This window comes from Podarcis gaigeae (genome assembly GCF_964106915.1).
Source record: "Podarcis gaigeae genome assembly, chromosome: 10".
Classification (NCBI taxonomy): Eukaryota; Metazoa; Chordata; class Lepidosauria; order Squamata; family Lacertidae; genus Podarcis; species Podarcis gaigeae.
The window spans coordinates 47,763,714-47,788,510 of NC_139686.1; the positions used below are offsets into that span (position 1 = coordinate 47,763,714).

Consider the following 24,797-nt stretch of genomic DNA (forward strand, 5'->3'; position numbering starts at 1 on the left):
ATATATATGGGCGGCTTCCAAAAAAATATTAAAATATTGTAATACATCAAACATTAAAAGCTTCCCTAAACAGGGCTGCCTTCAGATGTCTTCTAGAAGTCTGGTAGTTGTTCTCTTTGACATCTGGTGGGAGGGCGTTCCACAGGGCGGGTGCCGCTACCGACAAGGCCCTCTGCCTGGTTCCCTGTAACTTGGCTTCTAGCAGTGAGGGAACTGCCAGAAGGCCCTCAGTGCTGGACCTCAGTGTATATATGCTGGGAAGTCTGAACTTATTTTAGTTAACTTGGACCTCTTTTTTTTCCCCTCAGAGAAATGAACCGTAACAAAATTAAAAAAATAGATGGGCTTACATTTCAAGGACTTCCTTCTTTGAAATCTTTAAGAATACAAAGAAATGGGCTAGCTAGGCTCATGGATGGAGCTTTCTGGGGATTAAGTAGCATGGAAATCCTGTAAGTATACGCTTCCATAGTCTTCAAAAAATAACCATTTTTGAATCCCTTAGTACATTGCTTATTTTGAGTAACTGCGATGCTAACAATATATAAATGTACAACCCACAAACCTGTAAAACTTTTCTGGCTTCTGTTTCCAGTAGGAAGAGCCTTAATTTCTTCTTGTTATGTATTGATTTTTAAGTTTTCATATGAAACTTAAGGTCGTTCCCCCCCTTTTTCTGTTTCTATGTATGTATGTGTGTGTGTGTGTACAGGCAGCTGGATCATAACAACCTAACAGAGATTACCAAAGGCTGGCTTTATGGGTTGCTGATGTTGCAGCAGCTCCATCTTAGCCAAAATGCTATCAGCAGAATCAGCCCTGATGCCTGGGAGTTTTGCCAAAAACTCAGTGAGCTGTGAGTAGTAGTTTTGTGTTTAAACCCTTCCATTTTTAAGAGCAGGGTACAAGCCAAAGCATGAACAGCTTACCAGTGAGCTGTGAATTTTTTTGTAACAAGATTTCTAAAGGTGGCAACAGCTGTTTGTGTGTTAGTTAATGCAATGATATTTTGTTGTGAGGAGCTGAAGCCAACTGCGTCCCCCCCCCCCCTTTCGTAAAAGTTATGTTTGGTCTTTCGTTACTGTAATTTTTTTAATAAGGAAGCCCATTCTGCTATTTTCTGTGTAATGGAAAATAATGTGCAAGCTTATATCAAAAATAATCAGGCTGAACTTAAACAGGGGACGAATTGTGAATTGGGTTTGGGTTCCTTATTAATTCTGATTAAAGCAAACGTTTCTCCCCCTCTCAAACTTGCAGGGATTTGACTTATAATCATTTAACCCGGCTGGAGGATTCAAGCTTTGTTGGTTTAAGCCTACTTGTGAGGTTGAATGTTGGGAACAACAGAGTGAGCTACATTGCTGATTGTGCCTTCCGAGGGCTATCGAGTTTGCAGACTTTGTAAGTTCCATAGTAGGGTTTTTCTCTACAATAGCAAGACTATCTTAGTGTAGATGAATGTGAAGGAATTCTTAACGATGAATACATCTTGCTATAAGGAAGGTTTCGTCTCTGCTGCCATTGATATGTATTGACAGCAACTGTTGAAGCTACTTTAACTGTTTCGATTTTATTTCTCTCTCTCTCTCTCTCTCTCTCTCTCTCTCTCTCTCTCTCACACACACACACACACACATATATATATATACACCTCACGTTTTAGAATAATTCCTCACAACAGGCCTGAAAAAAAAATATGTCATACGATCAGTTGAACAAAAAGTAAAATTGTGAAATAATAGGGCTGTTTTACTTTGCTGATTTTATGACATGCAGCTGCTCCTTTTGAAAACAACTTTTAAGAGGGTGCTTCTAAGCACTGTGTGTGGAAAGAGTAACCAATTTCCTGGGTTTCCAGTTGGGTAAAACATTTAGGCTAGGGGTGAACATGCCGCTAGGTTCCCAATGTGCTTCCTTCTAGGAATCAATTGCTTTTGTAATTTAAACGTACTTGTACACTTTGAAGACCCTGGATCTGACTTACCTATTTCTCTCAACAGGGATCTTAAAAACAATGAAATTTCCTGGACAATCGAAGATATGAATGGCGCCTTTTCTGGACTTGACAAACTTAGGTGGCTGTAAGTACAACTTACTGCTTTATCTTCAAATGCAGATTCTATATTCCCCATCCCACCCAAGCTGCTATTGTCCTTCCAGATCTCTTTCCACTTTAGCACATTAGAGAGAGGCAATGGAGGCAAAAGTAAAGATTAAAGAAGGACCAGGCAGCAAGGGTGGGAAAGAAAATATTGCTAGTATTGGTGGTTGAGGGAAGCTGGAAGTCATCTGTCAGGTGGATTTGGCCACTAGGGTGCTTGACTGTACATTAACATTTACAGTAGCACCTTGGATCCCGAACGCCTTGCAAGTCGAATGTTTTGGCTCCTGAGTGCCGCAAACCTGGAAGTGAGTATTCTGGTTTGCGATTGTTCTTTGGAACCTGAACATCCAACACGACTTCCATGGCTTCCGATTGGCTGCAGGAGCTTCCTGCAGCCAATCGGAAACCGTGCCTTGGTTTCCAAAGGTTTTGGAAGTTGAACAGACTTCGGGAACGTATTCCGTTCAGCTTCCGAGGTACCACTGTACTTCCCTGACACAGCCCTCTCTGCTGAGGTCTGAGCTGCAACAGTGCAAAGCTAGCAGAAGCTTGATTTTCATATTAATCTGCTTTATTTAGCTTATAGTTGGAGGGAGAAGGGTAATCAGGAAAGACGAAATTAGCTAAAGTGGAGGCAGGCAGAGTGGGAATTAACACATCCTATGAAACCTTGGAGCAAAAGTCCAGAAAGACCAGGATTTTTTCTTTATTTGCTCTTTGGAGTCACCTTAATTTAACCCAGCCTTCCTTGATGTGCTTCTCTTCAGTACATCTCCCTTTTCATTAAATACAAACAAAGTTTCCAAATACTCTTCGGTTGAAAAGACTTTGGATTATCTTAACTGCATGCATGTTGCCGTGCAATCAGTCCTTATACCTTTCACATAAGACCAAGATTCTTCAGAGCAGAAATTAGAGGCAGTCATGTTAGTGGAAAGCTACATAAGGCAGACAAGGGCAGATGTTTGGCAGGGCAATCCAGCGTTCAGAGGCAATGGCTCTGTTAGAATACAAAGATTTTCTTCACAATACAGAGATGTAGAAATAAATTGGCTGACAGCCCTTGCCAAAAAAAAAAAAAGCTTCACCAAATTATATACATTAAAAGACTTTGAACATGCCTTCATCTCTCCAGTAACTGAAGCAGAATACATGTATATATTTAGGAGAGGAAAGTGTTGAGAGGTAGGTAGACACAGTGCAGTAAAACATGCCTTAAAAGCAATTATCAAGAGTCTCTCCTAACGGTTCCAAAAATCATGCATCTATTTCATTTTCATCTGTTACATGTTAAGTGTTTTATATTTCCAGGCTTCTCCAAGGAAACCGGATTAGGTCAATTACTAAGAAAGCGTTTTCTGGTCTGGATGCACTTGAACACCTGTAAGTAGTTGAAAATCACATTGAACCAGACAATTTTTAAAATATGCAATGATGCCAACTCAATGATAATCTTCAAAGGGGGCATATAGGTCAGTGGTAGAGCTCCTGCTTTCATCATCATCATCATCATCATTTTTAATTTGTATACTGCCTTTCTATCTTACAATACTCAAGGCAGTTTACAAGCTGAAGAACAAAAAATGTACATCTTATAACAATCTAATGCAATATAAAAATGTGATAATAAAACATAACTTTAAAATAGTCAAACTCCATCAAAAAAGTAACATTCAACAATCATTAGAATAGTATAAAATAATAATATCAACATAGAAAAGTTAAACAGAAATCCACTCAACAGTTACAATAATATCTAAACTATAATCAATAAAACAACAGCAAGCCACAGTACATCAAAAAATACAATACACATTAAGAAGCAGAGGGTAGAGCAGGGCAGATGGAAAGACAGAGGGTAGAGCAGGGCAGATGGAAAGAGGCCTTGCCTAATGGAGTCTCTCCCCTCACAGTTCTTCCTCCAGGAACAGCTTCCTTATGAGGAGACCCTGGACCAGAGGGTGGGGCAAGGCAGGTGGAAAGATGGAGTCTCTCCCCTCACAGTTCTTCCTCCAAAGGAACAGCTTTGCACACCCAAGTTCCCAGTTGCAATCCCAGTTTCAATCTCCAATAAGGGCTGAGAAGAAAGCCTTCTCTGAAACCCAGGGGAGCAGCCTATCAGTGTAGACTGAGTTAGAGATGGTTTGAGTATGAGATGACTTTCTGTGTTGCAGCATAGGGTCTATAGATGGCATTCCCCTAGGAAATATAGTCAAATCATACAATGGGGGTAGCTCAGCTGGTACAACATGAGACCCAATGGGTTTGAGCCCCACATTGGGTGAAAGATTCCTATACTGCAGGGCTTGAATGAGATGATCCCCACGGTCCCTTCGAACTCTACAATTCTATGATCTATTATCTTTTAAATGAGCCTCTGTGTAGTGGTACTTATATGGTACAAGCTGCTTCTTTTTCATGTTTTATTTTAGCAGAATGTGAGAATTTGCTTTGACTTTGTTTGCCTTTTGATCCTACATTTTGCCTTTTCCTTTTGTTTCCACCCGCAGAGATCTAAGTAACAATGCCATCATGTCAGTTCAAGGAAACACGTTTTCACAAATGAAGAAACTTAAAGAATTGTAAGTGTCTCTAGTTTGCCCCAATGAGACGTGCGTTATGTTTGAATATATCAGATAATCATAGCAATGGACATTGGTAGTAATGATGATGCATTTATTTTGAAAAGCAGTACCTTTAGCAACTTTCTTACGTCGTTGTTGAACAACATAGGGCACAGTTAAGAAAAAAGGTGCTGTGGATCTGAAAAAGGAAATAACAGTCGTACCTTGGTTCTGGAATGCCTTGCAACTCAAAGGTTTTGGCTCACAAACTCCGCAAACCCGGAAGTGAGTGTTCCTGTTTGCGAACGTTCTTTTGGAACCTGAACATCCAGTGTGGCTTCTGATTGGCTGCAGGAAGCTCCTGCGGCTAATCAGAAGGTGTGCCTTGGTTTCCGAACTTTTTGGAAGTTGAGCGGACTTCCGGAACGGGTTCCGTTTGGCTTCCAAGGTACCACTGTACGTATTTTGAGGTATACAGCTAAGGCAAGGATAATTCTAGAAGTTCGTGCGCAACAAGTAATAATACTCTGTTTTGGTCCTATGAAAAGACAGAAATTCTTTCCCCCCTAGTAGCAAGGGCCACTCTGAACTATACCCAGGGCTGGATTTAGGTTTGATGAGGCCCTAGGCTACTGAAGGTAATGGGGCCCTGTATATGTCCAGCTGTCCTTTGTCAACAACAAATTGTCAGTTTTTTTGTGTTGAATATATGCTATATGGCAATTTATGGACCTAGGTAAAGGGTAAAGGACCCCTGACCATTAGGTCCAGTCATGGCCGACTCTCGTGTTGCAGTGCTCATCTCGCTTTATTGGCTGAGGGAGCCGGCGTACAGCTTCCGGGTCATGTGGCCAGCATGACCAAGCTGCTTCTGGCAAACCAGAGCAGCGCATGGAAACGCCGTTTACCTTCCCGCTGGAGTGGTTCCTATTTATCTACTTGCACTTTGACGTGCTTTCGAACTGCTAGGTTGGCAGGAGCAAGGACAGAGCAACAGGAGCTCACCCCGTTGGGAGGATTCGAACCGCCGACCTTCTGATCGGCAAGTCCTAGGCTCTGTGGTTTAACCCACAGCGCCACCTGCATCCCAATTTATGGACCTAATAGGTATCTAAAGCCATTTGCACATGCAGAATGTAGGCACCCTGTATATAGAAAGGAACAAACTAGTGATATTTTAGGGAACAGGCTAGCAGACGGGGCCCATTACTTACATCATAGGAGCCTACACAACAAAAACACTGTTGCTATATGTAGGTTTTATTTTATTTGTTTTTTATCTTATATTTTGGAAATGTACATCCAGGGTTTTTTCTCTTTAATTTTTTTGGGGTTGTGCCCAAGAGAGTGGGGCCCTAAGCTATAGCTTGTTTAGCTTATACATAAGTCCGGCACTGACTATATTAGACACTTACCTGTTCAGCTGCATGTACATGACGCAAAACCAAACCCTTAATCATGCTGGGCTCTGCTTCTTTAAGTAATTTCCTCCTCCACCACCCTGGTTCTGATACCAGGGAGCCAGCACAGGATTTAGCTCAGTGAGGTAAGGTAGGGGAAGGTTTTGTTTCTGTCCCCCTCATTCTCCTCTAAGTATAGGGAAAGGGCTATAAAATATCTGCCTTGCATGCAGAAGATTCTGGGTTCAATCCCTAGCATCTGTCTGAAACCCTGGGGAGCTACTGCTATTCAGTGTGGACTATCAACAACAACAACAACAACAACAACAACCATAATTTATTATTTATACCCCGCCCATCTGGCTGAGTTTCCCCAGCCACTCTGGGCAGCTCCCAATCGAGTGTTAAAAACAATACAGCATTAAATATTAAAAACTTCCCTAAACAGGGCTGCCTTCAGATGTCTTTTAAAAATAAGATAGCTGCTTACTTCCTTGACATCTGATGGAAGGGCGTTCCACAGGGCGGGTGCCACTACCGAGAAGGCCCTCTGTCTGGTTCCCTGTAACCTCACTTCTCGCAATGAGGGAACTGCCAGAAGGCCCTCAGAGCTGGACCTCAGTGTCCGGGCTGAATGATGGGGGTGGAGACGCTTCTTCAAGTATACAGGTGTATACAAACTAGATGGACCAATGTTCTGATTCTATATAAGGCAGCAGCTTCCTATGTTCGTATAAAAAGTTAATCCTTTTATGCTGGCTTTGTAGCACATCTGGGTAGGTTAGGAGTGAGGCAGGAGGCTTGTACACACTGCCACACTCAGTTCTTATATATGTGTTAGACCAGGATGAGCAAGAAGCATGTAATATGTTCCCTCCAACACATGTACACCTGATAGCCTATGATTCTCACCTTTCCATGAACCTTCCCTGAGATGTTGTGACCGGCCAGGCTGCAAACGAAATAAATAAATCAGTGCAACACCGTTGATTTTTGTGATCAGTTTTGGTGCTTAACTTATCTTCGGGTTTGATTTAATACTGCTTTCCTGCTCTGGAAGCTGTGAAGTTCTGCTTCCTATGAATGGAATCCGCTCCTGTTTCGTTTTATAGGTACCTAAACACGTCTAGCCTTTTGTGTGACTGCCAGCTGAAATGGCTACCTGAATGGCTGATGGACAACAGTTTCCAGGCTTTCGTCAATGCCACTTGTGCCCACCCTCAGATACTAAAAGGAAAGAATGTCCTTGCTGTCCGCCTAGAAGATTTTGTGTGTGGTAAGGTTGTTGTTTTTTTGTAATCCTTTTTCATTGCCGTCTAGATGGTTGTTTCAGGGCAGATTTAAACAGCTTTAGCTTTATTACCTGAACTGTGAGGGTTAATAGTTTTGTTTATTTGTTTAAAACACTCTTCCCCACCCCCCCCCCCACTGTTCATGAGCTCTGCACTGCAGATATTTCAAGTTTGTGGTTTTATTTCAGATGGGGAACGACAGTTTAGGATTAGGTTTTGTGTACTGCATAGTTGCATATTGTGTACAAAAGAAGGCTCAGTGGTTTGTGGTGGCAAATGCATATATGCTGCTAGGCTTAAAATGTGAATGCCACTTAGGTAAGCATTGTTCTAAATATTTTGGCATTCTGTGAAATGTTTAGACAGATGCATGCTTAGTGTTCTTAAATGCAAAAAAGCAGGAATATGTATAATATGAATAGCACCTTCATTGTGCAAAGGTTAAGACGTTCTTCGGGAGTTTTGTTAACATACAAAATCCACATAGTCATCTTTAAGCACAATATTTCATTTTTATGGCCTTTGTGCACTCCTACATCCAAGAACATTTGAGAGCTCTAGCAAAGCTCCAGCATTCCTGGCTCCCACCTCCTTAAGAGAAGAGTCAGAGGTGGGACAAAGGCATCCGTTCTATTTTGACCAGCATGTTAGCAGCTGCCCAGGAAGTTCTATTGAGCTCATGTTCTTTAGGGAAATATTTTCTCACAGACTCACTTTTCTGTGCTTGCAACTCAGCAAAATTATTCCACCACCCCCCCCCAAAAAAATTAGGGAATTCCAATGTCTTTTCCACAATCAATTTTGTTTGGGCATAGTTTAATTTCTAAGAGAGTAGAAAGAGATTGGACCACAAAACGATGTGTAGGGCTGGGCAGTATCTGGTTTTCAGCATTGTTGATATATCACCAGCTAAACTTCACAATATACTGATATAGCACATTGTCCGAAATAAGGATGGAATTATGCGGGTGGCGCTGTGGGTTAAACCACAGAGCCTAGGACTTGCCAATCAGAAGGTCAGCGGTTCAAATCCCCGTGACGGGGTGAGCATGTCAAAGTGCAAGTAGATAAATAGGTACCGCTCTGGCGGGAAGGTAAACGGGGTTTCCGTGCGCTGCTGTGGTTCGCCAGAAGCGGCTTAGTCTTGCTGGCCACATGACCTGGAAGCTGTACACCAGCTCCCTCAGCCAATAAAGCGAGATGAGCGCCGCAACCCCAGAGTCTGTCACGACTGGACCTGATGGTCAGGGGTCCCTTTACCTTTATGTGGGGACATTGACTGTCTTTATGGTTTTTCTCAAGTTACGTTTTTGGCATAGCACACGGATCATGATTCGCGATATATCGCCAGGTCAAAAATTATGAAACGGATATCCTAATATGGACTTCAAAGTGATTTTGGATGATATATCGCCCAGCCCTAATGATGTGAGCACTTTCCTCATTAGACCCTATTGGAGGGCAGCTGCATCACCTCACTCACAGTGAGAATATCTTTGCATCTCTCGGTTCACAATGGAAGGGAGGGAGGTTGTCCAACCCTGACAGCCAATGAAACGTGAGCATGTTTTAAAGAAGCAGGGAGCCTGTGGTAACGGGAACTGACCAGAAAGAGCAAACAATCTGACATGCATTGTGGATATTTGAGGGGTTAACTCTGGTTTATCTTTCTTATAGTGAAAAACACACCAGTGCAGGAAGGTTCAGGTCTAGGATTTCTATTATTTTTGTGCTGCTCATGAATGTGCTGCTCATTGAACCACTGTCAAAAGTGTTCTTTCATAGCCACAGTTAATGGCCATAGTTGGTGGCCCTAAGCAAACCTGGGCTGGAGTTTTGTACACAGTTAACACTGGCATTAAAAGAAAATGATTTATGAATGCATAACGGGCAGCAGAAATGCAGCTTTTGTAAAAAGAAAAACCTACCATGGCTTGCTCTGAAGAGCTGCAAAATATAACTAATGAAACTGTAGGTCCAAAAGCATAATTGACCCCATTATTAGAGATGGGAAATTAAGCCACAAAAAATCACTTCTACAAGAAAGAGACATGCTTTCAGCTGAACCAGTGTTACAAGCATTCAGCTGGGAAGCACCGAAATGCAGTACATTGCAAATATATATGCTATAGCATCTTTGCAATATGGCTTCTTAATAACTTTTAAAATAAATCCCTCATGTCTAATTGAGAGAGTTACTGTTTGAATTAAACTTTCTTTGCAGCATATACCAAAAACTGGACAAAAATTTGGTTTCTTTAATGGTCTAAACACATTAATTGAATTGAATAAACACTTTTTGATCTCCATAGCCTAGTTATCACGTTAATGTTTCAGTGGGAAATGTTGCTTAAAGATATCTTTTCAGTCAAGAAGAATTGTGCTCCTTAATTCTCAGATCTTGCAGCTGAATGACAGTAATTTAAATATTCATCCTTGCATTCATTAAAATGATTGCTCAGCAGGAGAAAAATACCACATGCCTTTCTAAATTTAATGAAAACAACTCTCTCTGTGTGTATGTGGTTTTAGAAGCTAATTCAACATGCCAGGTTAAAGTTCTGGGAAGAAAAGAAGACGAGGAAACAGAAACAGGGCATTTTAACAAAATGAAATTGTGTGCTTACCAGTTCCTTTGTCCTTATAATTCGAAATTGATGTAATTTGTACTTCTCCCGGCTATCAAAAGATGATAAATTTTAGACCTAAAGGCATATTTTTTTTAAAAAAAAAGGTGAAAATGAGATTTAAAATATAAAATAATCTTGCTGATCCATTGGTGTGTATGATCACCATATGATTATGCAATAGAAGTTGTCAGCTGGTATTCCCTGGGCCAAAGCTGCACAACCTAAAGGTGAAAAGGCAATATGGAAGTTGCTGCGATTATAAGCAATGAAATTTTACACCAGGCCAGGAACCTGACTTTTAACATGCCACCTCTTACTCCCTTGACAGAGTAGCAAAGCCAATAGCGGACAAGCAGTGGAAACTGGCAGCACAATCTTAGGCTATTCAGAATCAAGCTCTATTGAGTTCAGTAGGACTCAGCTGCCAGATAAATGCATAGAGAATTGCAGTTGGAATGTACTTCTGCTTCATGAGTGAAATGCTAAACATTAGTTGATTGGTCAAAACGTTATAGTGTTCAGAGTACAACAATTTCTCAATGGGATTCAGTAGAGCCCTGTTTAACTTCCCTTAGCCCCACCTACCCCCAACCACATGCGGAAGCAGCATGACCAAACATCAGAGGGAATGGGAGGCCTGAGCTTGCTTGCCCCAGCCAATCCAACAATGTCCTCTTTCTGTAGACAAGAAACAGAGGATCCATTTGTGTATGTGTGCTGTTTCCTTATTTGGGAAAGGATGGTGCCTTTGACGGACACAGTTTCTGAGATGAACTCAAGTACAAAGTTACTCTGTATACCTGAGATGGAGAACTAGTGTTCCACCAGATGCTGTTGGCCGGCGTTTGTCCGCAGACAGTTTTCCAGGTCATGTGGCCAGCATGACTAAACCGCTTCTGGCACAACGGAACACCGTGACAGAAGCTAGAGCGCACGGAAACGCCGTTTACCTTTCCGCCGGAGCGGTACCTATTTATCTACTTGCACTGGTGTGCTTTCGAACTGCTAGGTTGGCAGAAGCTGGGACAGAGCAACGGGAGCTCACCCTGTCGTGGGGATTTGACTGCCAACCTTCCGACTGGCAAGCCCAAGAGGTTCAGTGGTTTAGTGTCACCCGCTTCCCCAACTATTGGTAAAAGAACCTCCCTCAAGAGTACAATTTAGAACAGGGATGGGGGGCCCTGTGGCCCTGCAGATGATGTTGGATTGAAACTCCCATCAGGCCCCAGCCACTGTAGCAAATGGTCAGGGATGATGGGAGTTGGAGTCAAAGGTTCGCCACCCATGATTTAGACTGCTGATTGGAAATCTGCATCATATCTCTTTTAAGTACTTGATTCTTCCAAACCTGTAATTAAAGGTCTAGTCTGGTCTCTCACTTTCGTCTCTGAGCTTATCGCAATTCGTTTCCCCCCCCCCCTTGCTCTTATATTCACAGATGATTTTCCGAAGCCACAGATAACTGTACAGCCTGAAACTCAGTCAGCAATCAAAGGTTCCAATTTAAGTTTTATATGTTCAGCCGCCAGCAGCAGCGATTCCCCGATGACTTTTGCTTGGAAGAAGGACAATGAATTGCTGCATGATGCTGAAATGGAGAATTACGCACATCTCAGGGCACAGGGCGGCGAAGTGATGGAATATACCACCATTCTTAGGCTGCGCAATGTGGAATTCAGCAACGAGGGGAAATACCAGTGTGTTATTTCAAATCACTTTGGCTCATCCTACTCTGTCAAAGCTAAACTCACAGTGAACAGTAAGCATCTTGAGATTACCTGTATATTAAACAAAAATCATATGATATGAAATCCAAAAGGCATCACCCGAAATATTTGGATACTGGAAGTTAAGATGCTGTTGGCTGCCTTCTCTGGACACAATAATCTGGGATTCAGTAGGTTATATCCAACAAAGTTGTCCCAGAATTAACCTTGGAGTGAACTGTGAATGAATACGGTCTGTCTAAAATAAGATTAATTCATATATATGTTTTCCCGAGTTGCGTACGTCACAACCTGTTAAACCTCATTTGATTCTTTAGAAATTATTTATATAAAGTAGACTGCATTTGGTTCATCAAAGATTCAAAGAATTGCCATCCAAGATATACCCAGTTAAGGAGACCATTCAGTCAAATATTCAAGTAAAATGAAATACAGTATCATGGGGGAGAAATTCACACAACTCACACTCCCAGAATTAATGTGTAAACCAGGAGGCAGCAATCATTCAAAATATGTACATCTACAAATTTTGTGATGCCTTTCTCAAATCACAGTGTGAATGCAAAATGTGCATATCGGCAGGAATTGCATACAGATTTTCATGCAGACAGTTTTTTTTATAAAAAAAATCTGATGTAGAAACAAGGCACACCGAGAGAAACTGATATTGACAGGTTCATCTATCCCCAAATAAACTAGAGAATCAGCAGCAGAATTGATAGCATAGCAAGCAGCCACATCGTAATATTATTCTGCTAGTGCTTGGGATGAGGAAATGATTGCCCTGTATGTGCTTCCCTGAAATCAGTCCTTATTTCAAAAGCAGCTTGCAGATGTTTCCTTCAGAGTTGGGCATTAAAAAATCTAGACCCAGCTGAGCTGTTAGAGAGCAGGGAAAACAACTGTCCATGAATCGATGGTGACACCAATTCCACTTACGTTGTATGGCCATACTGAAAACTGTGGTCTACACTATCTAATAAGAAAACTCACTTGCATATTTTTGCATCCTTTGTGTTTTTTGTAGTGCTTCCTTCATTTACCAAGATGCCCATGGACCTCACCATCCGTGCAGGGGCGATGGCACGGCTGGAATGTGCTGCAGTCGGCCACCCGGTGCCCCAGATCGCTTGGCAGAAAGATGGCGGCACTGACTTTCCCGCAGCACGTAAGAGACGCATGCACGTGATGCCTGAGGACGATGTCTTCTTTATAGTGGATGTCAAAATCGAAGATACTGGTGTCTACAGCTGCACAGCTCAGAACACTGCTGGGAGCATCTCTGCTAATGCAACCTTAACAGTGTTAGGTAAGATAAAATGTGATTCCCAACTGAACACTGGGGGTGCCCCTTTGTCTTTGCTTGCTGGTAACATGATTAAAGCTTTAGAGATATTTTTGGACTTGGACTCAAATCCCCCCCGGCCTAATATCTAGTGCTGCAAGATTGTCACAAGAGCGCCTGGACTAAAATTGTCTTATCAAAAACTTCACTCTTGTGGTTTATCACCACAAAAGCTACTCACTTTGGGTTTTAGTAAAGCAAACAGTCTAATTTGTCAGCGCCTAAATGATATCGAGCGTCAGAACAACCTGGGCACTATAAGGAAATTTTGCCCATGGTATGATTATTTTCCACCTTTCCATTTCGACTCTCTGGCACCCTATCTGCATAACCTTGCAATTCTAAAACATAGGCGCGCTTTTACTCTCGCAAGATTGAATGTATTGCCCTCAGCTGTACTTGAGGGACGATTCCAACAGATTCCACACGAAAAATGCTTACGTCCTTGCGGAGATGGCAGTACCAAATCGGTGGCGCATGCCCTTCTGGCTTGCACTCTTTATAAAGACTTGAGGAATGAGATTATCTTAATGTCCATTCCGGGTCGCCCAACCACTGTCACAGTGTCCTTTCTCATGGCAGATCAAGATGAGCAGGTGACAGCAAAGGTTGCAAGGTTTTTAGCTGGGGCAATCAGAATAAGATCCACTATTTGACTATTGATTCAAAACCTTAAAATGTATTTTATATAATTGACTTTTTCTTTCTATTCTTTGTATATCATATTGTTGTTTTATTGCTGATGGCTGACGCAAATAAAGATTCATTCTTGGCAACATTCATATATTCATATATTTGCTGCTCCTCCTCTTTCCTTCAGAAACGCCCTCGTTTTTGAGGCCTTTGCTGGACCGAACGGTGACGAAAGGTGAAACGGCCGTCTTGCAGTGCATCGCCGGTGGTAGCCCCCCGCCTCGGCTTAACTGGACCAAAGACGACAGCACTCTGATGGTGACCGAGAGGCATTTCTTTGCAGCAGGAAACCAGTTGCTCATCATTGTGGACACAGACTTTGAAGATGCTGGGAAGTACACGTGTGAAATGTCTAATACTCTTGGGACAGAGAGAGGCAACATCCGCCTCAGCGTAATTCCCACACCAACCTGTGACTCTCCTCAGAACGCTGCCCCATCTTTGGACGATGATGGATGGGCCACTGTGGGCGTTGTGATCATAGCTGTGGTGTGCTGCGTGGTGGGCACTTCCCTCGTGTGGGTGGTCATCATATACCACACAAGAAGGAGAAATGAAGATTGCAGCATCACAAACACAGGTGTGTAAACTGAAACTTGGCACCGGAAGAGCAGACTGAAATATGTTTGTGGTTAACCTACAGAGGTTTTTCTTCCAGGCTTATTTGTGTCTCTTGACTCCGATTCAGAAGAGCAAATAGCTTTTCAAATACATCCCTCTGTTGCTCATTAGCCTTAAAATGCGGCAAAGAATTTCGATGCTGATAGCTCCGTGTGTTTGCTTAAATCGCAGATGAGACAAATCTGCCTGCTGATATTCCAAGCTATCTGTCATCCCAGGGAACTCTAGCTGAAAGGCAAGATGGATATGGGTCATTGGAGAATGGAAGTCAACATCATTTTGTATCTTCATCCTCATCCGTGGGAGGATATTTCTTACAACAAAGAGACAGCGGTGGTAAGCATTCAAAATGTTGAAGTGTACCATCTGAAAACTAGAGATCCAATCACTATTGTCCTTAATTCATGGAGGGTACCTTCTCCGACAGATAGGCTCTGTTGATGAGAAAATTGTCAACTAATGGCTATGGTCCCTTAAAGGGTATTCGAATATCAAAACACCTGCCATCTTTTAGCATTCAGTAATAGATCATCGGTGTGTACAGATGCAAATTCATACGTTTTTATCCTGCTGAGGAGTGCTTCCAGGAAATGGCTTGAAGATTTTTCTTGTGCATTTTATTTCATTTTCCCCACCACCTGGAGCCAAACTTTTCAACCATTGGCCAAGGACATCAATACAGCAGTGATTCTAATGCTACCAAGTGTCTTCAGCAAGAGAGTCAGCTGAGACCTTTCGGTCTTGACAGGATAAGTTCTGTTTTTCTCCATTCCCCAGCATCAAGCAGAGGTGCTTTTTTCCAAGTTAGTACTTTCCCAAGTCTTCCATCTCCAGAAGTCAAAGTCTGTATCCACTGGTTCTTTCTGTGAGATGCAACAGAAGGACTTGGTGTGGCAGCCATATTTTGTGCCCTACATAACGCTCTAGATCAGAGGTGGGGAGACTGTGGCCCCTCAGAGGCATCTGAAGGCAACCCTGTTTAGGGAAGTTTTTAATGTTTAATGTTTTATCATGTTTTTAATATTCTGTTGGGAGCTGCCCAGAGTGGCCAGGGAAACCTAGCCAGATGGGCGGGGTATAAACAATACAGTCGTACCTCGTTTTGCAGCCAGGATCCGTTCCAGAGCCCCAGCCGCTAGCTGAAAAGGACGCAGGGCAAAGCGCTGCATTTGCGCGCTCACATGGAGTGGTTTGCGCTTCTGCACATGCACGTAGCGCAATTTAGAGCTTCTGCACATGCGCGAGTGGCAAACCCGGAAGTGACCCATTCTGGTACGTCCGGGTTTGCTGCAGACATTCACTGGAATGGATGCTAGACAAGGTGGATGTTTGCAGAGGTATTACTGTAAATAATAATAATAATAATTATCTTGCAACTCCCATCAGCCTCAAATAATGATCAGAGATGATGGGACAACAGCTTGTGGGCCACAGATTCCCCAGCCTTGTTATAGCTTTCGCTGTTGAGGAAATCTTGTGCCAGAATAAGTGCACCTAACTTGACAAGGAACATTATCACAGTGACCCTGGCAATGACTGTGATCTAGAGGGCTGCACAGCCAGTTCTTTGTAAGGAATGTTGTTAGGAGATCCTCTCCGCCACCACCCTGCCCAAGCAGCAGCTTTTCCACACGTTTGACAAGCTACTTCTAGAATTTAGGGGCATTTTTACAGAAAGCTGAGAGGTCCCACAGCGTGGTCAGTGCTACACCGTCTAAATAGACTCTGTGGAACTGCATGTTAAGGGTGCACAACTCTTAACGCTGGAAACCACTAACTCTGAAAAATCTCATTAAGTTCTCAAATTAGTATGATATCTGGGACCTTTGGGTGAAGGGTGGACTCTAAATACACTTAATAAAGAAATCAACGAGTACCTCAAAATAATATTGCTTTGAAATCAATAAAAAATTATAAAATGTATTCATATATGACTGTTAAAGTGAAAATAAAGGGATCCAGACCTATACACCATTTCTCTTTTGAAGGAATCTGCCATACAGATAACTGCAGCGAAAATGACTTGGAAGCTGTAACAGATCCATTCTTATGTCATTATCTGGGAACTTCAGGAAGTATATATTTGAAAAGCAATATATGTGGCCCAGATATGTTTGACGTATACCACGCAGGTAATCTTCATTCCATATGTATATCTAAAATAGTTTGCTGCATTTCATTGTCTCTTTTTGAAGGCTCTCTTTTGCTTAGCGAAGCTAACCTAACCTTGTTTTTTTGCTTATGGTGTTTGTTTAAGGCTGCAATCCAGAGCAAAGGACAGTGTCTGCGGACCTGTATGACTCAAGCTGCTTGAAGGAAAAGGAATGCTACCCCTATCCCCACCCGCCTGAAGATCCTTTTGACCAGTATATCAGCATTTCTGGAATACACCCTCCAAGTAGTAAATTGCTCCCCTCTGCTTACACTCAGCGTGAAGACAGTGGGACAAGAAGCTTGCATCTGAATTTGGACACATGTGAATTTAGCAGAAATCAAGAGCTGCCTCCTTTTACTACAAGCGGCACTTTCATGGGTATGCTTTCAGTGGTTAAAATAGCTTTGAAAAAGCAAATAAATGTGAATCCATTATTAGTGTATTTTTGGTCTTATTAGTGTATTTTTGGTCTTTGTGGAAGCCGCCCAGAGTGGCTGGGGAAACCCAGCCAGATGGGCGGGGTGCAAATAATAAATATTTAATGGGACGCAGGTGGCGCTGTGGGTTAAAGCCTCAGCACCTAGGACTGGCTGATCGAAAGGTCGGCGGTTCGAATCCCTGCGGCGGGGTGCGCTCCCGCTGCTCGGTCCCAGCGCCTGCCAACCTAGCAGTTCGAAAGCACCTCCGGGTGCAAGTAGATAAATAGGGACCGCTTACCAGCGGGAAGGTAAACGGCGTTTCCGTGTGCGGCTCTGGCTCGCCAGATGCAGCTTTGTCACGCTGGCCACGTGACCCGGAAGTGTCTCCGGACAGCGCTGGCCCCTGGCCTCTTGAGTGAGATGGGCGCACAACCCCAGAGTCTGTCAAGACTGGCCCGTACGGGCAGGGGTACCTTTACCTTTACCTTAAATTATTATTATTATTATTTCAAAATTGGTTGGGAAATTCAGCATTCAGCACCCATTTCACACAGAATTCCCCAACCAGCTGGCAATAGTGTTGAGTGAAAATCTGCAGCCACATGTATACCGCCTCTGGCTAAACTCAGGGAGTTGACTATTTTAGAAATGCATCTTGTTACTAACTTCAACATTTAACTGTGTCAAAAGGCAGAGGTAGAAAGGTGAATCTGATTTAAGAACATTTCACTGGTCTGTGGGGTGGCCTTTTGTCCCTTCTTAATGGAGAGCACTTGACAAACATATTTTCTCTCTTGTGCGTGTCTTTCAGGAACGTTTGGGAAACCTATATGGAGACACCAGCTTGATTCCTTCTCAAGTTGTAGGCAGCCTTCGATTTGGCAGCCAAGAGCTTCTCAAAATCATCCTCGTGAATCATTGAATTTTGACTCAGAGTCTGAGGATGATAACAGAAAAGACCGGACGTTTCATGAAGGGGACAGTGGCAATTGTATATACAAACAGGCTGCTGAAAATTTTAGGACTCCTGCTTTTCGGTTCTCTGAGTTGGATGCATAGCTCCCCCTCTACCCTGCAAGCTGATTTATGAACCAAAGGAATATACTACCTCAAAGTGGACATTATTTAAAAAAGGAGAGGAAAGAAGACACTCCATACTTGTTTTTTTATTAGGGCTATGATTCAAAAAGAAAGAAAGAAATACATTTTTTTTATACAGATGCAGTTTTATTGCCAAAACATTATACATTTTTTATGCAGATTATACATTCCTTATAGAATATATTTCTAATAATTTTATAGCTTTGTTTTAACTGAATGGTACCTTTTTGTAAATTAACGGTGTGAATAATAACTATGCATTTGTTACTAAGACAGATTTCATTTTCTTGAAATGGGTGCTAAAGTGTTCTAAAGGAATACCAACATATGTACACGTTTTCTTTCCAAGGGGTGTGTGTGTGTGTGTGTGTGTGTGTGTGCATTTAATGGTCATTCCAAAGTTATAAGCAGGTAAAATGGTCATATTTCCATATCACTTTTTAATACATTGGGCTGCCTTGTGCACTTGAAGCACTGTAATAAAAAGAAATATACAGCCGGCTTTTTATGTTCAGAGAAATTAAAAAGTCGTTTCCCTCCTCCAACCATCTTTTCACCAATTTGTCTGCACTACAGTGCATAAGCGCCCATAGCAGAATATTTGGCATCTGAACAAAGGCACTTGTAAGTCTCCTTTGCAAGATAGTGTTCATTATTTTACTTGAGCTGCTACTTTTGATTTAGGCAGCTTCGCCAATGTGCATCACAGTTCTGCAGAGCAAAATGAGCAACAGCATATTCAAACCCACCATATATTGGCCTAATTCCAAGTTGTATGTAGAGCTTTGCACATGCAAAGGAACAGCCATCCACATGTGATGCGTTCCTTAAGGCAGACATGTTTGATTTGTATGAATCTTTGATTGCGTACCACTGGAAAACATTCCCAAACCAATATGAGTTAATCATTTTATGCTTGTTATTTTACCATTTCAGTTTCCCAAACAAAATCATCTCTAAAAATGTAGCAACGTCCAATTATTACTATTTTTGCCAAAGATCGAAAAATAGTTTTAAACCCTGTTTATCAAGTCATTCAACAGTCTGTTAAGCCTGCTTTATGAAAGCATACCCCAATAAAGTATTTTCATAACACTTTCAGAAGGTTACCTGCCTAGGAACAGAACAAAGCTTACAACTGATGAAGTCTTCTAATTGTAAAGAAGTAACTGGAACATTACTACTTATGTATCCTCAGTCGAAAACAGCAAAAGGCACCCTGCTCTGTTTGAGCCAAAACACTTTGATGGGCAAAGTACTTGTGGGGCTACACTGCACATATCCAAACACTTTTGCCATCAGTCACTGTCAGTTCAGACTCCAAAGCTGTACAGTGGTACCTCTGGTTACGGATTTAATTCGTTTTGGGGTGCCGTGTGCACCCCTAAAAATCCATAACTAGAGGCGCCACTTCTGCACGTGGTGCTATAGAGCGCTTCTGCACATGTGCGAGCGGCAAAACCCAGAAGTATACCCGTAACCCGAACCTGGAGGTTACGCAACACAAGGTACCACCGTATATGGGAAGTTAGACTGTTTTGCCCTGTTGTACTTCCCTTAACACTTGCTTATGTTGAATCGCATTTGCCATTTCAATGCTTGTCCACCCAGCTTGGGAAGACCCAGAACAGTTTTGATGTCCACAGTGCATTCCAGGTTACAAGTTAAAAATCACAGGTCCCAATACCTTTGGGGAAACTACCTTTCCACAGACCGAAAGGGCAAAGGCACAGGGTTTTGAAGGTGATTATGGGCAGCTGGGGCCTTTTGGTAGGGAGCTGCATCTTCACTTGCCCCACATTGTGATCATACAGGACAGGTGAGCATGGTTTGGCCTAAGCAACCTCATGGACCAAACGAGGCCTTCATTTGGCCTGCAGGCCAGAGATTCCTCAGTGCTACGATAGAGACTAAGCTACTTCCTACAACCACTGACTAGCATTGTTGCCTTCCTCTGAACCTTTTCCGATTTGTCTATATCCTTCTTAAAATGCCGTGACCAGAACCTTACGCAGTATTCCAGACAAGGTCTGGCTAGAACGATTACTTTTTGAGTCTTGGAAATGATGGTTCTGTTCATGCACCCTAAAATTGTGTTTTGCAGCCGCATTAACACTGCTGGCATGATCATCCTGAGACTGACTACAAGCTCAAGGTTCTTTGCTCATATAGCACTGTCATGCCAGATATCCCACATCCTATGCCTGTGGATTTGACCACCCGCACCCCTCCACGCACTCAGTATATTGGTAAAATAAATGTGTATAATGCTGTAAAGGTAAAGGACCCCCAACAATTAAGTCCAGTCGCAAACTACTCCAGGGTTGTGGCGCTCATCTCGCTTTACTGGATGAGGGAGCCAACGTTTGTCTGCAGACAATTTTTCTAGGTCATGTGGCCAGCATGACTAAGCCGCTTCTGGTGAACCAGAACAGCGTACGGAAACGCCGTTTACCTTCCCGCCGGAGCGGTACCTATTTATCTATTTGCACTTTGACATGCTTTTGAACTGCTAGGCTGGCAGGAGCAGGGACAGAGCAACGAGAGCTCACCCCGTTGCGGGGATTCGAACAGCCGACCTTCTGATCAGCAAGCCCTAGGCTCAGTGGTTTATACTACAGTGCCACCCGCGTCTCTGTGTATAATGTGTTAAGGGGGACTCAAATATTTTTCAGGGTGTGTGGTATGATTTTCATCACCTCCAAATATGCACATGGTAGAGGGCTTACTTGAAAACGTTCTCTACTCTCCCTGCATGTGCAAAGTTTATATATTACAGAGAAGCCATTGTATTTGCAGCCCTATATTAAGTCGAGGTTATCCCTGTATTTCCTGGCAACCTAGCAGTTCGAAAGCACGTCAAAGTGCAAGTAGATAAATAGGTACCGCTCCAGCGGGAAGGTAAACGGCATTTCCGTGCGCTGCTCTGGTTCGCCAGAAGCGGATTATTCATGCTGGCCACATGACCTGGAAGCTGTACGCTGGCTCCCTCGGCCAATAAAGCGAGATAAGCGCCGCAACCCCAGAGTTGGCCACGGCTGGACCTAATGGTTAGGGGTCCCTTTACCTTTTTATCCATGTATTACTCTAAAGTAAAGTAGGGGTGGCTAACCTGTGGCCTCCAGATACTGCTGAACTACAATTTTCGACCATTGACCATGGTAGCTGCAGTTGATAGGAATTGGAGGCCAACTTATGGAGGAAGCACATAATTCCCTATTGTCTTAAAAATACACATTTAGGTATTCTTCAGTTAAATGGTACAATTCATCTAGACCAGGTTTTAAGTGGGGGAACCCTGCAACCACACCATTTTTAAGCAAAAATGGTGGAGTGGTAAGAAATGTATATCAAGGTATTGAAAGCCTAATTTGCCCTCATCTGTTTTCATTACTTGAGGGCTCCTGAAAGTTGTGAATCCTCATCTCAACAATGTGCTTAGACCCATATGGCTCCCTGTAGGCTAATATTATGAGTCTCTTTTTAAATAAAAAAAAATCCCTTCACTTTGAAGGTGCAAATTTATATAGTTGTCAGACTTTTTAAAGCTTAATTGAAAGCAGCTGTTGGAACAGAACTCTGTAGGCTGCATCTTTCAGAGAGTAAGTCTGGAGCAAAAGGTCCTTTCCCCTCCCCATTGCCCCTCCCAGTGAAGTCAAAGCTCTCTCTTTTTCTCCCCATCCAGGAACCTGGCATCCAGATTGCAGTGTAATTTCCCTCTTTAATTTCAGCCCTAGCATTGGAGACAGGAAGCTAATCCATCTTCAGTCACCGGTGGTCTAACTGTACAGAATGGATTTTTCATGCTTTTGTTTATCGAATTGCCAGGTTTTCTGACTGTTATTGTTAATTTGTCTTCATTGTTGCCAGATGTGGTTATGTGGTGGCAGACACTGATATCAGCATTTGGGGATAATTAACGGTGTTTTGAGAGAAATTAATTTTTCCAGGGTTAAGACACACAGCTCCGAGACAGTAATGTAAGAAACCCTAAATTAGATTTGCTTGCTCGTGGTGCGATCCTATACTTTCCTAAGAGTAATCTCATTATTCATTGGATGCTCATACTCAACAATTTTCAATACTTCTATCTAGAATTACACTAATGACAGATCAGAGTTTAATTTTACAGACAGTTAGACCAGAGGTCAGCAAACTTTTTCAGCAGGGGGCTGGTCCACTGTCTCTCAGACCTTGTGGGAGACTGGACTATATTTTTTTTTGGGGGGGGGGGATGAACGAATTCCTATGCCCCACAAATAACCCAGAGATGCATTTTAAATAAAAGGACACATTCTACTCATGTAAAAACACCAGGCAGACCCCACAAATAACATCAGAGACACATTTTAAATAAAAGGACACATTCTACTCATGTAAAAACACGCTGATTCCTGGACCATCGGGCCGGATTTAGAAGGTGAGAAGGTGATTGGGCCAGATCTGGCCCCGGGCCTTCGTTTGCCTACCCATAAGTTGGACTAAAGACCTAAAGATCTGCATGGAAGCTAAGGCCCGAAAAAGACCCAATATGGAGGCCAAATGGCCAAAATATTGGGAAATATTAGAAAAAGATGGAGACAATTGGAAATTGCAGAGTTTGGATAAAATGAAGGATAAAGTGCGAGACTGGTTACATTATGCTCAGATTAAAGAAGTTTTTAAAAATGACAAAAAGTTAGGGTTCCAGGTGGAGAAATCGAAATTGGAAACAGAATTGTTGGAACAAAAAACTAAGGTACTTTCAAGAATGTATAACTTGCTGTTAAAATGGAATACACAAGATGAAATGGTTAAATCAGCTATGATAAGGTGGGCACAGGACATTGGGTATAATATTATGTTTGAGGACTGGGAAAGGTTGTGGACCACTGGGCTGAACTTCACTGCATGTAATGCTTTGAAGGAAAATGTAATGAAGATGATATACAGATGGTACATGACCCCAGTTAAACTTGCCAAGATATACCATTTGTCTGATAATAAATGTTGGAAATGTAAAGAAAATGAAGGAACATTCTTTCACCTCTGGTGGACCTGCCCTAAGGTGAAGGCCTTCTGGGAAATGATATATAATGAGCTGAAAAAGGTATTTAAGTATACCTTTACCAAGAAACCAGAGGCCTTCCTTTTGGGCATTGTCGGCCAGAAGGTGTTAAAGAAGGACAGAACTTTTTTTATGTATGCAACAACGGCAGCAAGGATACTCATCGCTAAGAATTGGAAAACCCAAGAACTACCCACACTGGAAGAGTGGCAGATGCAACTGATGGACTATATGGAACTAGCTGAGATGACTGGCAGAATCCGAGACCTGGGAGAGGAGAGGGTCGAAGAAGATTGGAAGAAATTCAAGATTTACTTAAAAAAATACTGTAATTTGGTTGAATGTTAAGAAAGGATGTTAGATCATAAATAACTGTGCACCACTAAATTAGAAGGAATTAAGATGATAAGTAAATTTGAGGAAAAATTATAAACCTATTGGAGAATTTACAGATTATATTTAAATGAATTTGACACAAGAGTATAAACAAGATGATAAATTGCTGGCAAGAATTTAAAATGATGCAAATGGGAGCGGGAGGCGTGAGGGAGTCCAAAGATGTCAAGAAAAGATGTTATGATATATGTTATACTGTTTTTATTTTTGCATTTATGTTTAAAAAACTCAAATAAAATATTTATATAAAAAAAAAGATCTGCATGGTGAGATGTGCATAGATAGGCAGACTTTTGGATTCTTTTCCTCTTCTTCCTAGATGAGGGCTTTCAACAAGTTGGCTTTCCAGTCCTGGGAAATTCCAGAAAAGAGGAGAAAGAATTGACACCAAGCCAAAATAGAGGAGGGTGGGACCCGAACAAGTGTAAAATTCTGCTTTTCGTATTATGGCTTTACATCTTGTCAGAAGGCCCAGTCTACCCAAAGTTGGGCACTTCTGATTTCCATTGATTTTAAGTAGAGCAAATACTGTACTTAAATCTCCTATTAACATCAATGGGCCTTAATGGTGCTTAAGTGTATCATGCTGTTAAGCATATTGCAACACTTTTCAGCTAATAGAGGAGCTCCAGTTTCAATTGTCAACTCCCAATTGCTGGACACTGAGGACCTCTTAAGATGTCTTACAGATGAAATTCCTGAGTAAAAAAACATTTGCCGCTTGTGTTGGCTGTGAAGGCTGCCTCTGGACAAATACACTGTGCACATTTTGAAAGGAAGAGCTATGATTTCTTCACAAGGCACCCTTCATTCTGACATGTGCCTGTATGGAGGAACCAGTTCCAGAGTACATGTTGTCACACATTATTTTTTGGAGGTAGAAACATTGCAAAAATATATTTTTAGTTTGCTTCCGCACACAGTTTCAGGCATCTGAGTTTTATTAGTTAGAAAGAGGCTGAACGGTTGGCCGTGACACTCTGCGCTCATGGAATGCAGAACTATGTTATGCTATTTTTCCTTCTGACGCAGATATAAAATAAAGTTTGTGGCTTGATATTCATACAGGTGTAGCGGAGGTGATAGGACATGAGTTTGAAATGACAGAATGTTTCGTCAGAAGCTCTTTTCTTACCATTTGAATCCCCTTCGGATACTTGAAGATGGCTTTAATATCACCTCTCAGTCTTCTCCCGGCTAAACATTCCTCAACCATTCCTCATAAGGCTTGGTCTCCAGACTTTTTATTATCTTCTTCGCCCTCCTCTGCACTTTCCAAGTTGTCAATATCCTTATGTAC

The 24,797-nt window shown here is 42.2% G+C and overlaps 1 protein-coding gene across 1 annotated transcript in view; it reads left to right on the plus strand.

Moving 5' to 3' along the window:
• The window catches only part of LRIG3 (leucine rich repeats and immunoglobulin like domains 3), a 54,078-nt gene extending 34,929 nt beyond the window's left edge, over positions 1-19,149 (plus strand). Inside the window, exons 6-19 of the mRNA XM_083699052.1 lie at positions 309-452; positions 713-856; positions 1,261-1,404; positions 2,004-2,084; positions 3,419-3,490; positions 4,618-4,689; positions 7,184-7,347; positions 11,432-11,752; positions 12,748-13,029; positions 13,886-14,338; positions 14,551-14,715; positions 16,368-16,511; positions 16,637-16,912; positions 17,765-19,149. Of these exons, the coding sequence (XP_083555178.1) occupies positions 309-452; positions 713-856; positions 1,261-1,404; positions 2,004-2,084; positions 3,419-3,490; positions 4,618-4,689; positions 7,184-7,347; positions 11,432-11,752; positions 12,748-13,029; positions 13,886-14,338; positions 14,551-14,715; positions 16,368-16,511; positions 16,637-16,912; positions 17,765-18,012 (2,710 nt within the window). The 3' untranslated portion in view covers positions 18,013-19,149. The remainder of the gene's footprint in view (positions 1-308; positions 453-712; positions 857-1,260; positions 1,405-2,003; positions 2,085-3,418; positions 3,491-4,617; positions 4,690-7,183; positions 7,348-11,431; positions 11,753-12,747; positions 13,030-13,885; positions 14,339-14,550; positions 14,716-16,367; positions 16,512-16,636; positions 16,913-17,764) is intronic.
• Positions 19,150-24,797: the final 5,648 nt, after the last annotated feature.